The sequence below is a fragment of the Suncus etruscus genome, chromosome 1 (genome assembly GCF_024139225.1).
Source record: "Suncus etruscus isolate mSunEtr1 chromosome 1, mSunEtr1.pri.cur, whole genome shotgun sequence".
Lineage (NCBI taxonomy): Eukaryota > Metazoa > Chordata > Mammalia > Eulipotyphla > Soricidae > Suncus > Suncus etruscus.
In genome coordinates, this window is record NC_064848.1 from 174,086,400 (window position 1) to 174,100,798 (window position 14,399).

At 41.7% G+C, this 14,399-nt stretch overlaps 1 protein-coding gene across 1 annotated transcript in view; it reads right to left on the reverse strand.

Annotated features, from left to right (window-relative positions):
- DHX40 (DEAH-box helicase 40) overlaps positions 1–14,399 on the reverse strand; it is a 43,269-nt gene that overhangs the window by 4,051 nt on the left and 24,819 nt on the right. The window contains 7 exon segments of the mRNA XM_049772775.1: positions 5,912–5,970; positions 5,972–6,007; positions 6,118–6,147; positions 6,149–6,202; positions 6,204–6,228; positions 6,949–7,018; positions 7,021–7,065. Of these exon segments, the coding sequence (XP_049628732.1) occupies positions 5,912–5,970; positions 5,972–6,007; positions 6,118–6,147; positions 6,149–6,202; positions 6,204–6,228; positions 6,949–7,018; positions 7,021–7,065 (319 nt within the window).

The following is a 14,399-nucleotide window of genomic DNA, read 5'->3' on the forward strand; positions in this document are numbered from 1 at the left end:
CGATTTCTGAGCACATAGCCAGGAGTAACCCCTGAGCATCAAATGGGTGTGGCCCAAAAAAAAAAAAAAAAAAGGGGCCGGGAAGGTGGCGCTGGAGATAAGGTGTCTGCCTTGTAAGCGCTACCAAGGAACGGACCGCGGTTCGATCCCCCGGCGTCCCATATGGTCCCCCCAAGCCAGGGGTGATTTCTGAGCACATAGCCAGGAGTAACCCCTGAGCGTCAAACGGGTGTGGCCCAAAAACCAAAAAAAAAAAAAAAAAAAAAAAAAAAAAAAAAAAACAAAACAAAACAAAAAAAAAAAGAAGAAGCCCAGGTTTTATTGCCAGGCATACAAGGAGTGACTCCCAGCTCCAACAACATGGATGGCTCCCCAGCAAAATGTCATTTCAGTTAAATATAAACATTTCCAATAAGTAGTAATATTTAGTAGCTATTATAGCCCTTTAAAATTTCCAAAATAAAAATTCAAAATTACCCATGACTTTTAAAGTACCTATGATCTTTAGTCAGACTTTTCAAGGTCAGAGTTAATGCATGATGAAAACAAATATAATGGTTTTTTTTTTGAGGTAGAGTGGGGTTTAGAACACATCCTGATTCAATCACAGAGGTCACTCTAGGGATGCTCAGGAGACAATATGTATGTAGTTTTAGTAACTGCAATAGTCAGTCACCTGCAAGACAAGTATCTTAATCCCTGTACTATATCCCAAGCCCACTTTCTGACTTAATCAAATCTTCAGCTTTAAATAATATTCCTTATATTTTACTTTATATCTTCTAAATGTATACATGACTTTCAAAAAAGAATTCTAAAATCTGACAGAACATTTCATCTATCATATTCCTAATTCATGTTTTTGTTTTGATTTTGGAGCGTCATCTGGCAGTGCTTATGGGATACTCTCGGCTTTGATGCAGGGTAGCTCCTGTGGTGCTCAGGGTATCAAGAGAAGGTAGGGCATTTGCCTTGCGCTCCGGCATCCCATATGGTCCTCCAGGCCTGCCAGGAGTAACTTCTGAGTGCACAGCCAGGAGTAAAATTTGAGCACCACCAGGTATGGTCCAAGAAAAAGACTTGGCAACTTACTATCATGGTTTAAGTAAAAAAATTGTATTATAGAACTTTTCTGTGTATCTGAGGCTTGTTCAGAACATTAAAATATGATAAATATGATCATATTCTTTTGTTTTGTTTGTTTTTGGGTTAAACCTGGTGGCGTTCAGGGGTTACTCCTAGCTCTGTGCTCAGAAATCTCCCCTGGCAGGCACGGGGTTATAGGATACCGGGATAAAAGCAAGGGTCTGTGTAAGGTGGGGGCGCTTTTTGGCTGGAACTGATGCTGAGGGTTTTGGCTTCAGTCTTGTCCTCCCAATAAAGCTGATATTTTCACAAACCTGATGTCCTATTAACTTTCTTCCTGCCTCATTCACCTCAGAACCCAGAACCGCCAGCTGAACAGGGTAACAGACACATCGTCTGAGCTAGAGGAGAAAGGCCTCATCCTCCAACCCTCATCAGTCAACCCCATCAAGGGCAGTATTGCAACAAGTTAGAAATACAGAAAGGTTGGGGCTGGAGAGATAGCATGGAGGTAAGTCTTTGCTTTGCATGCAGAAGGACGGTGGTTCGATTCCTGGCATCCTATAGGTTCCCCGAGTCTGCCAGGAGCGATTTACACCACCACTGGGTGTCCCCCCCAAAAAAAACATAACAAAAACAAAAAAAGAACATAAGTTAGAGAACAAGTGAGAGCTGAGAACATGCAAACTTTGTATGTGGGAGGTCCAGTTTCTGATTCCAACATAACTTACTCTGGCCCATTAGTTTTAAGTCTTATGCCTAATCATACAGATATATATTGAGTATACATTTCCTTCAGTTATGGACATTCTATTACAGAACCATTCTGATAATTATATTTAATTCTCAGACTCCACTGAAGTTTTACAATGTCCTAACAATACCCTTTATAACAAAAGGATCCAGTTCAGAATCATTTGTATTCATTTTTCCTCCCATTTTGCCTTTGACCAACCTTCATAATCTTAACATACTTAAAGACTATAAATTGAGGGGCCGGGAAGGTGGCGCTAGAGGTAAGGTGTCTGCCTTGCAAGCACTAGCATAGGATGGACCGCGGTTCGATCCCTCGGTGTCCCATATGGTCCCCCCAAGCCAGGGGCGATTTCTGAGCGCATAGCCAGGAGTAACCCCTGAGCGTCAAACGGGTGTGGCCCAAAAACCAAAAAAAAAAAAAAAAAATTTGGTTATATATATATGGGGCCAGAGCAATAGCACAGCAGTAGAGCATTTGCCTTGCATGTGGCTGACCCAGGACGGACCTGGGTTCGATCCCTGGTGTTCCATATGGTCCCCCAGCCAGGAGTGATTTCTAAGCACATAGCCAGGAGAAACCCCTGAGCATCACCAGGTGAGGCCTCCAAAACAAAAACAAAAAAAATCAGTATGTCAAATTCAGATTCTCTCCTACAGTGGTTTCACAGAGTGATGCTGTTTTTTTCTCCAGACTATCAAAAACATTACTTCATCTTATTACTAATCATGTTCATGACTAATTGAGGAGGCTTCTATCAATCTTCTCCACTATAGAGCTGCTTTCCCCCTTTTATTTTTAATTTATTTACTTTTGCTTTCCCCCTTTAAGAATTTTATAGAGAATTTATCAACTATGTGAATAATTCCATTCATTTCTAAACTTTTTTTTTTTTTTTTTTTTGGTTTTTTTTTGGGCCACACCCGGTGACGCTCAGGGGTTACTCCTGGCTATGCGCTCAGAAGTTGCTCCTGGCTTGGGGGACCATATGGGACGCCGGGGGATCGAACCGCGGTCCGTCTCCTAGGCTAGCGCAGGTAAGGCAGGCACCTTACCTCGAGCGCCACCGCCCGGCCCCTCATTTCTAAACTTTTAACTTATCCACTCATTAGTTTGATTTATATTTGTCATATTTTACACATTAAATATTTTATAGTAATTATTATTATACTAATGCTCAAAATATTTCATATTTGACCAGTTAGAGTCTATTAAAACTGGCTCACATATACTTTTGACATGACCTCAAATTTTATTGTTAGTATTTTAATTTGGGGGCTTCATCCAGCTATCTTGGGCATTATTCTATGCTCAGGAACTGCTCTTGGCTATGCTCAGGGGGTCTTTTGTCTACCTGAGTTGCCCATGTGCAAAGCAAGAGCTCTTATACACTGTACTATTCTTCCAGAGTGGCTTCAACTTTTATGGATCACTTTTTTTGCCTATTGGCATAAGAGTTTGTGTTCACTGCATTTTCCAAAGACTTATTTCTCCAAAGAACTCTCAATTCTTTAAAGATATTTCTACATGGGTACAAATATATCTGTCGCTATCACAGTGTCTATTCCACTCAGAGCTAGGCTATATGTGTACACAAATATTTACAAACAAATAGATAATATATGTGCTTAAATGTATTATATAAATGTATATATCCATCCTCTAGTTTTAATAAAAATCAAATTCACAATGATAACCAAAGTTCCAATTCAGCTCCAAATATATATCATCATTTCTCTCCTTTCAGTTTTTTTTTTTTTTTTGAGGGGTTTGGGGAACTGGCTTGTTTACTTGTTTGTAGGTCGGTCACACCTGGCAGCAATCAGAGGACCATATGGGATCCAAGGATCAAACTGTGTGGAAGGCAAGTACCCTACCCAATATTATCTTTTCTTTTCTTTTTTTTTTTTTTTTTTTTGGTTTTTGGGTCACCACCCGGCGGTGCTCAGGGGTTACTCCTGGCCGTCTCTGCTCAGAAATAGCTCCTGGCAGGCACGTGGGGACCCATATGAAACACCGGGATTCGAACCAACCACCTTTGGCTCCTGGATCGGCTGCTTGCAAGGCAAACACCGCTGTGCTATCTCTCCGGGCCCAATATTATCTTTTCAACCCTCCCTTTATGTATTTTTTTTTTCCAGTTTCTGGGTCACACCTGGCAGCGCTCAGGGGTTACTCCTGGCTCTACGCTCAGAAATCGTTCCTGGCAGGCTCAGGGGACCATATGGGATGCCGGGATTCGAACCACCGTCCTTCTGCATGCAAAGCAAAGCCTTACCTCCATGCTATCTCTCTGGCCCCAACCTTTCTGTATTTCTAAACTGTTGCAATACTGCCCTTGATGGGGTTGACTGATGGAGGGATGGAGGATGAGGCCTTTCTCCTCCAGATCTGGACCATCGTGTCTGTTAGTTACCCCTGTTCAGTTGTAGTTCTGAGGTGAATTCGGCGGGAAGAGAACTAACAGGCCTTCAGGCTTGTGAAAATATCAGCTTTATTCAGAGGACAAGACTGAAGCCAAAACCACTCAACACCAGTTCTAGCCAAAAAGCCCCTCGCCTTCCACAGAACCTTACTTTTATCCCCCAGAATCAAGTTACCACCCAATGGTGGGGCAGCAGAATCAAGTACCCACCCTAGGGTGGGAGCAGAATGCCAGGTCACACCCTAGGGTTAGGGCACAATCACTGATCAGGGTAGGGGTCAGTAACATAATAATCCCATTGAAATGTTTACATATACAACACTAACCCTATTCACCATTCTTAAAAAAAAACAAACATTTATTTATTTATTTATTTACTTAAATAAATTTATTGGGCCACACATGGCAGTGACATCAAGTTAGTCCTGGCTTTGTGCTCAGAAATCACTCCTGGCCAGGCCTCAGGGGACCATGTAGGATGCTGGGAATCGAACCTGGGTGCATTCTGAGTCAGCCACGTTGCAAGGCAAATACTCTACTGCTGTGCTATCGCTCCAGCTCCCCTTCACCATTCTTTTTTTTTTTTCCCTTCACCATTCTTTAAAAAACTATTATCTTTACTATATTTAATTGTGATTAACTTTTCTCTAACAAATCTCCCATCATCATTCCTACTCCTCTAACAAAGATGACCTGTTCCTCATTATGAGACTCTTACACAATGGAAGACAACTCCCCATGGCTAACTGCTCAGAAATAGCTCCGGGCATATGGGATGCCGGGATTCGAACCAACCACTTTAGTCCTGGATCGGCTGCTTGCAAGGCAAATGCTGCTGTGCCATCTCTCCAGCCCCTGCTGAAACTCTTAAACACTCCACACCAAACTAACCCTCCCCCACGGTGCCCTGCTCAACTTAATGGGCTTTCCACAATCCATACAAGTCACCCCTCTGCAAGAAAACTCACTCAACTTAGGCAATAGAACTCCTGACAGTTATCTTTAATAGGTTCCCCTCTCTGACCCTACTTGAGCTCCAATATCCCAACTTTATGTGACTATAAACCACTCCCCTCCACAGAAATGACAATTAAAAAAGGACTGCTGTAAATTATCTGCTACTATGTTTGGGGCCTACACATGGCAGTGCTCAGGCAGGCTTACTCCTGATTCTGCACTAAGAAATCACCCCTGGCAGGCTAGAGGGATCATATCAGATGCCAGGGATCAAACGCAGATTGATGGTATATAAGGTACCGTATTTTTGTTACCATAAGTGGCACACACACACCCCCAAAGATAGAACGTGTTATGCCCCCTTTATTGCACAGACATACCACATAGTAGGACAATCGGTTCAATGCACTTTTATCGTCACAAATAGAGCTTTCATTAAGAAGATTTGATTTGGTGCTGCTACTTTTCTTTTTTCTTTTTTCTCATCTAAAACTCAAGTGCGTCTTATGTCCGGTGCATCTATAGAGCGAAAGATATAATAAATGCCTTACCCACTGAACTATCTCTTTGGCCCCAGAAAGATAATTATGGAATAATTAATGCTAATGATTAACAAACCTTTAATCCTTAATAATGAATAGTTGAATAGTGTGGGCAAATTATCGACCTCTCAAGCTCTTATTTCTTACCTCCTTGCGACGTTTTTGAAATAGCCTGCACAAAGACATCTTCGTAGTACTTCATGTTTTAGGGCCTTCAAAGGTCTCCCGTGGGAAATCACTTTGCTATAGAATATAAATAAAGTGGTAAATCACATAGAAAAATGTAACATAATCTCCTTATTTTGAAAATGTATCTATCCACAATGCTATTCATGAAAAAAATCTTTAATTACCTGTTTAAGTTTCCTGATTAGTTCTCGAAGGTTGAGCTTCTACACGAAATGCTGAAAACAAGCATCTCCAATGAATCCAATGTTTTTTGGCACCATGAAGCTGGAGCTCCACTACAAAACAGAAATACCTGAATCTCAAAACTCTGACATTCTAGTTTCTAAAGCAAATCTAAAAAAATATGTGACTATCAGCTCTTTTACAATATCTATCCCAAAAAAGTACTATAAGGGTTAGGCACTTGCCTTGCATGCAGCACACCTCAGTTTAATCCCTAGTCTGATACAGCATACATCTGCCAGGAGTAATCCCTAAACACAGATCTAGGTGTAAACCCTGTGACAGTCAGGTGAGATCTTTTATCCCCAAATACATTTTTTTCATTTTCACTACCTATACAAAACTAAAATTCTATCTATAAGACCATTTTCAGAAATGACTTGGGAGACAAGGAAAATATTATGACAATAAGAAATGTCTACCAATGGGGCCGACGAGGTGGCGCTAGAGGTAAGGTGTCTGCCTTGCAAGCGCCAGCAAGAAGGACCGCGGTTCGATCCCCCGGTGTCCCATAATGGGTCCCCAAGCCCGGGCAACTTCTGAGCGCCTTAGTCAGGAGTAACCCTCTGAGCAATCAAACGGGGTGTGGCCCAAAATACAAAACAAAAAAGAAATGTCTACAAATACAAAATCACCTGAAAGAGATAAGTATCATTAATGTATACAAAATGCCTCCTAACTATCATCACACCACTGAAGTTCATGCTAAACCAAAGTCATCTAGTAAGTACATACTATAGCAGTATTTCAAACTGACACCTTCTCTTGCATACCTTGATTTGCACTGTTCAAAGATTACAGCTAAAGTTGCAAAGTCATTAAATCCTCCAGCTTTAGTTGCCATTCTCGATGTCTCTGTTCTGCTCCTCCTTCTGGGTACTCAGGATCAACTGAATAATTATTATAATGTTTCAGTTCTACTTTATATCAAGTAGCAACACTCACTATTCAAGTAAAAAAAATCTGCCTCACATTTTAGTTTTGTTTATAATGAAATGGAACTCTATGAACTCTTAGGAGGTGACCCTTAATTACTCCCAAACATCTTTTTCTCCTTCTTTGAACAACACTTCATATTTTACCAGAACACTGCAACATTACCCTTCTGACCTTGAGTCAGAAAACTTCTGGTTTTGGACCCACAGCTAGCCAAGTCTGCCTACCAGTATCTTATGCCTGTTTTCAGACAGGTGCTAGTAGATAGCTTGTAGTGGAAGTTCCTGAATTTGCTTTATCTCCCTAAACCTGTGTGGCTATTATTTCCTATGTCAGTGTTGACTTCCTGACTTGTGTTCCCCAATTCTTCCAGGACTTGGGCTATGAGGCCTTTCTACTATGCCCCACATGAAGACTTAACAAATTACCACATCTCAGAATCCTTCCTTTTGCTCTCCCTTTCTACTTCCTCTCCAACAGAGTAACCATAATTTATAAACCCACAAAAAGGTTATGCCTATTTTATAAATAAATTTGCATAAATAAAATAGAAAGGTTATATCAGGCTTCCTTTCCTCAATATTATTTATTTATTAGTCTTGGGCCAACAACCAGCCAGAGCTTGGGCTTATCCTGGCTCTGTGCTCAGGGGTCATTTTTGGCAAACTCCAGGGAACATACAGGGTGCCAGGGATAGAATCCGGGTCAGTTGTGTGAATGACAAACATCCTTATCCTACCTGTGGTACTATCACTCAGGCCCCTGTGACCATTCTAATTTGCTCAAGTTCTTTCATTGTTTTATTTTTGGACCAGATCTGGCAATGCTAAGGGGTTACTCCTGGCTCTACTCTCAGGAATTATTCCGGGCAATGCTTAGGAGGAGAGACGGGATGTTGGCGATCAAACTAGGATCAACCATGTGCAAAGCAAGCACTCTAGTTGCTGTCCCATCACTTTAGCCCAATTTTTTCCTCATTATTTTTGAGATAACATTTTTTTTTTTACTGACTTAGGCCTAATATCATTCAAAAGAGACAGCACACTCTCTGATTACTCATGTAATATTCATCCCAGGAAAATCTTTCCAGAGTTCCACTTTTTAACAAAATATCCTACTTGTTTTGAAACTTTTTTTTTTTAATCTTTTTTTTATCTTTTTCTTTTTTTTTTTTTTGGTTTTTGGGTCAACACCCAGCGGTGCTCAGGGGTTACTCCTGGCTGTCTGCTCAGAAATAGCTCCTGGCAGGCACGGGGGACCATATGGGACACCGGGATTCGAACCAACCACCTTTGATCCTGGATTGGCTGTTTGCAAGGCAAACACCGCTGTGCTATCTCTCCGGGCCCTGAAACTTCCTTTTTAAACAACTCTTATTCCTTCAGTAAACACATGACAGCCAGATTTAGCAGAGGCACCATGTTTCCTGAATTCCAGGGAACAGAGCTTATATAGATTACGATGTGACTCAGCAAAGTAGCAGTTCCTGATTTAGAATGAAAGGAGCCAGACTAAAGAAAACTCTCAGGAATATATAAGAAGTTCGACTCCATGGGGTTGGAGAGATAGCACAGCGGTAGGGTGTTTGCCTTGCATTAAGCTGATCCAGGACAGATGGTGGTTCGAATCCCGCCATCCCATATGATCCCCCGTGCCTGCCAGGAGTGATTTCTGAGCACAGAGCCAGGAGTAACCCCTGAGCACCGCTTCAATTTATGTTACAAAGATAATAGGATAAAGGCATAACTATAGACAAAAAGGAGAAAGGAAATTATTGATGGGGTCAGAGCGGTGGTGCAAGTGGCAGGGCATTTGTCTTGCCCGCACTAGCCTAGGATGGTCTTCGGTTCAACCCCCTGGCATCCCATATGGTCCCCAGAGCATTTCTGAGCGCATAGCCAGGAGTAACCCCTGAGCGTCACCAGGTGTGGCCCCCCAAAAAATTATTAATATGATTTATCATAGACAGTACAAAGGACCCTGATGTGGTGAAGAGATAATGAATTCCCAGAGATCATAATTTTTAAGCCAAAACATGCCATTTTGAGCTTCGACTTACTATTGCCAGAGGTATTAAGCCAAAGGAGAATTGCACAGGACTAGCACCACTCTGTCCTGGTTCCAAACTCTAGAAAACAAATCTCTCCAGGGCCAGAAACTCCAAGATCCCTGAAATGTGGTGTTTCCTATTTTAAAGAACTGTACAGTGCCAGTTGCCTTGGCCCCTTTGCTATGAAATTCCAGAGTCAGCTTCCTCTATGGTTTAGTTCTTCTTAGATTCCAAGTTACCTCAAAAATCTTCATTTGGCTAAGTACCTATTGTAATAATTTATACAATTGGCTTACCACTTCTTATTAAATACAAAAATAACTGAAATAAATTTTAGTAATTTACAAACTTTTGAGATTTCAAACTTAAACTGAGCTCATATTTTGTGAACATTAATTCTGCATGGATAGCATGGGATCTCTGTTGTTTAGAGACTAACTTTTTTTTGGGGGGGGGGCACACCCGGCAGTGCTCAGGGGTTACTCCTGGCTATCTGCTCAGAAATAGCTCCTGGCAGACACGGGGGACCATATGGGACACCGGGATTCGAACCAACCACCTTTGATCCTGGATTGGCTGCTTGCAAGGCAAACACCGCTGTGCTTTCTCTCCGGGCCCAAGACTAACAATTTTTGTTAATTTTTTTTAAATGCAGGCAGGACATTGCTTCTCTGGATATCTTTTCCATACTGCAACTTCCCCTCCTGATCTCTGGTCCTCTCCAATTAGTTTCAAAGTCAGGAAAAGAGGCAGGACATACTTCTCCTTTTCTCTACCTCTTCACTTAAAAATAGCCTAAGGAGAGGCTAGAAAAATAGCTCAATGGGCTTGAGCATAGTCAGGAATGACACAAAGCACCACGCCAGGAATAGCCTCTGATCACCACCAGGTATGAAACCATAAACAAGAAATAAATTTAAAACAACCTAATTAGGGGCCTGAGCTATAGCACAGTGGTAGGGCGTTTGCCTTGCAAGTGGCTGACCCAGGACCAACAGTGGCTCAAATCCCGGCATCCCATATGGTGCCCCATGTCTGCCAGGAGTGATTTCTGAGCAGATATCCAGGAGTAACCCCTGAGCGCTGCCGGGTGTGGTCCAAAAACCAAACAACAACCTAGTTAAAATTGAACCTGGGGGCCGGACAGATAGCATGGAGGTAAAGCCTTTCATGCAGAAGGTCATCAGTTTGAATCCTGCATCCCATATGGTTCCCCGTGCCTGCCAGGAGCAATTTCTGAGCATGGAGCCAGGAGTAACCCCTAAGCACAGCCGGGTGTGACCCCCCCCCAAAAAAAAAAAAACCACACACAAAAAATTGAACCTGGCAGAAATCCCACAATAATTCATCAGATACAAGTTAAAGTCTTATCCATATCACACAGTTCCTAAAATCTTAGCAAGTTTAACCTCTAATCAATAGTTTGATTACTCAAACCATTTTCCCAACAGACCTGTTATTTTCTTCAGTTTACTATCTTTCCCCAAATGACATTCTAGTATCAGTTTTGTCTCATGCAAAGAGGCAAAAATAAATAAGCTGAAGCAACAAAGATTTGGGGCTGTATCAGCTGAAGTTCTCCCTTTGGACTAAGAATTCAATTCTTTTCTTTACAGCAATCAATCAAAACAAAACTGTTTTAAAGAAAAGATTTTAATAACAGGGGCTGGAGCAACAGCACAGTGGGTAGGGCATTTGCCTTTCAAGGGTCTGACCTGGGTTTGATTCCCAGCAGCTCATATGGTCCCCCAGCCGGTCAGGAGTGATTTGTAAGTGTGGAGCCTGGAGTGACCCCTGAGTGCAGATGGATGTGGTCCACAAACAACAAAAGATCTCAACACCAATCACATTTTCAAAAAATGAAGCTATATTGTCACAGATGAAGCATGCTTTTCAGCCCCTTCCCTTCTCTTCATTGTCCTGATGGCACAGATGCCCAGAAGGCACATACACCTGGTTCTGCTTCTTGCCTGGGGTGGTCCACTTGGCGCATACTTCAGCTGCAGTAATTACCAAGGATTCCTTCCACCTTCATTGTGATGCTCACTACTGTGACATACCAGACTTTTTGTTTCAGTACCAAGAATCCCAAATTACAATGGTACTGGGATCACTTAGCATGTGGGGGCAGTTCCATGGATCAAAATCACAAACTCTTATTTGCAAGTAGGTATTTTACCACTGAACTATGCCTAGGCCATAGCTGAAGTTTCTGATGACCCTGTTTTAAAACTAAGTCTAAATTATTTATCATATAGCAACATTATCTCTGTAAGCATGAAAAGTTTCTACCTTTAGAAATCAAACCCTTTAAACTTATTTCATAGTATTATTTTACACACACACAGACACACAGACACACAGACACAGACACACACACACACACACACAGGATGAGAGCATGAGGAAATAGGCCCAACCTCGCTTCCAGAGACAGCAATTAAAACTAATTAAAATTACTAAAGACAGGAGCCAGAGCAGTTGGGCATTTGCCTTGCATGCAGCTGACCTAGGACGGACCACAGTTCAATCCCCCGGTATCCCATATGGTCCCCCCAAGCCAGGAGCAATTTCTGAGTGCATAGCCAGAAGTAATCCCTGAGCAATCCCTGGATGTGGCCGAAAAACAAAAAAATTACTAAAGACAATCATGAAAATTTCCGGAGAATAAATCAAGGTAACTCAGTAACAACAGTAGTAAGTAAGGCATTCAAAAAGAAATTACTCACCTCCTCACAACTTTGTGTGTGGAAGTATAGCAAAATCAGAAAGTTGTTTTCCTTCACTCAAGCTCCTATAGTGCAGGGAGGATCGTGGCTAAACAGTGAATATATGGTTGAACAATTATTGACTGTGGAGTCCCATATTTCCTGCCAGTTCTGTACTGCACAAGAGCTATTCAAGTGAGATCAGCAATAGTGTAGCTATTCCCACTATTAACAGTAGATCCCATAAGGCCGTTTACTAAGGACAATAGTGGGCAGTGATGCTAAATGAAGCACTAGACCCCAAGCACCACCCAGCATAACCTCTACTGGAGGATCCAGATGGAGCAGTCAGTGAGAAAGAGTCCCACTCAAGCTCCGTTTTTATTTCTTTTCTTTTCTTTTCTTTTCTTTTTTTTTTTTTTTGGTTTTTGGGTCACACCTGGCGGTGCTCAGGGGTTACTCCTGGCTGTGTGCTCAGAAATAGCTCCTGGCAGGCACAGGGTACCATATGGGACACCGGGATTCGAACCAACCACCTTTGGTCCTGGATTGGCTGCTTGCAAGGCAAACACCGCTGTGCTATCACTCCGGGCCCCAGTTTTTATTTCAAAGCATCCAGAACCATACTTGGGAAAGGCCAGTGAAGCCTGATAAAAGACTGGCAATACTTTGCCCCTATCAAGTTTATTTGCATCACACTATGGAGCACTTTATTCCTCAGAGCTCTCTCGAAAAATAAAAAGAACTATCAGTGGAGATTAATAAATATGAATAGAGGGGCCGGAGAGATAGCACAGCAGTGTTTTCCTGGCAAGCAGCCTATCTAGGACCTAAGGTGGTTGATTCGAATCCCGGAGTCCCATATGGTCCCCCGTGCCTGCCAGGAGCTATTTCTGAGCAGACAGCCAGTAGTAACCCCTGAGCACCACCGGGTGTGGCCCCAAAACCAAAATAAATAAATAAATAAATATGAATAGAAATGGGCACCGAGGAAATCAAGAAATAGTGATAAGAGAAAGAGAAAAAGCATCTGTTGTTTGTCTACCAAAATAACTCCTGATATTTTGGAAAAACTGCAGAGTCACCCAAAATGTTCTTCTGAAGGAAGAAAGTCTCTAGTCTTTAGTTGAACACAGAACAAATTAATAAAATTTACTGAACCCTGAAAAAGAATCTCCAAACCACAAAACACAAATCTAACAGTAAAAGATAAACATATCACAATGGGCTATGAAATAACCATAAAGTGACATTATTCTCAACAGATATCAATTTTGAAAACAGAGATGAGTGGGCCAGGAATGTTGGCCAAGTGATGCAGCACATGCCCTGCATGTGTATGTTCCTGGCTTTAAACTCTAGTGGTTCATGGTCCATCAGCACCAACAGTGTGATTCTGGTAGACTCTGCACATTGCTGGGAGTACCTTAGACTTCTCCTGCACCCAACTGCTGATGTGACTCCTATTTTAAAAAAACCGCTAAAAGTAAGGTCTGAGATATGGCTCAGTGATATAGCATGTGTGGGACACTAGGCTCAATCCCTAGCACTGTAAAATCTATTATTCCCCCATGGGAGAACAGGGGAAGAGGACGGTTGAAATGAGTCTGATGTATATAGAATGTTACTATACTATTCCTTCAACATTTCTAGAAATTTAAAATTGTATGACAATAAAATGTTACCAAAAGAAGAAAGGCTAATAATATGAGGCTAATTTTTACTATTCAATGTTTCAAAATAAAAGGAATTCCTTTTGGACCATCTCTAGTCAACTCAATCATAAAGTGAAATATGATTCGAACAAGTTAGCTAATAACAGGATAATCAATTACCTTGATTTGATTCCCACTTAGGTACTCTGTAATCATTTCTAAATATTTGAAAATACTTTAAGTATCTTTTTTTTAAGTATCTTTTTTTTTTTTTTTTTTTTTTGTGGTTTTTGGGTCACACCCGGCAGTGCTCAGGGGTTATTCCTGGCTCCATGCTCAGAAATTGCTCCTGGCAGGCACGGGAGACCATATGGGACGCCGGGATTTGAACCGATGACCTTCTGCATGAAAGGCAAACGCCTTACCTCCATGCTATCTCTCCGGCCCCAGAAGTATCTTAAATACATTTTAAAATAGTTTTTGTTTGGGGTCAGAGTGATAGTACAGTCAGTGAATGCTTGCCTTACAAGTTGCTGACCTAGGTTCAATTGTTGGCATCCCATATGTTCACCCACTACCTCCAGATACCACTGGGTGTACCACCCCACCAATTTTTTTAAGTTTTGATAATACCTAATAAAAAGCAATCAACCGTATATACTATTTTACTGGAAAAAAATACAATTAGTGAGTTAGAATCAAAATTCTGATACAAGAATTAAAGATCTTGAAATATATGGGCTAGAGCAATAGTGCAGCAGTAGAGCATTTGCCTTGCACATGGCTGACCCAGGATGGATCTGGGTTCGATCCCTGGTATCCCATATGGTCCCCTGAGCCTTCCAGGAGTGATTTCTGAGCGCAAAGCCAGGAGT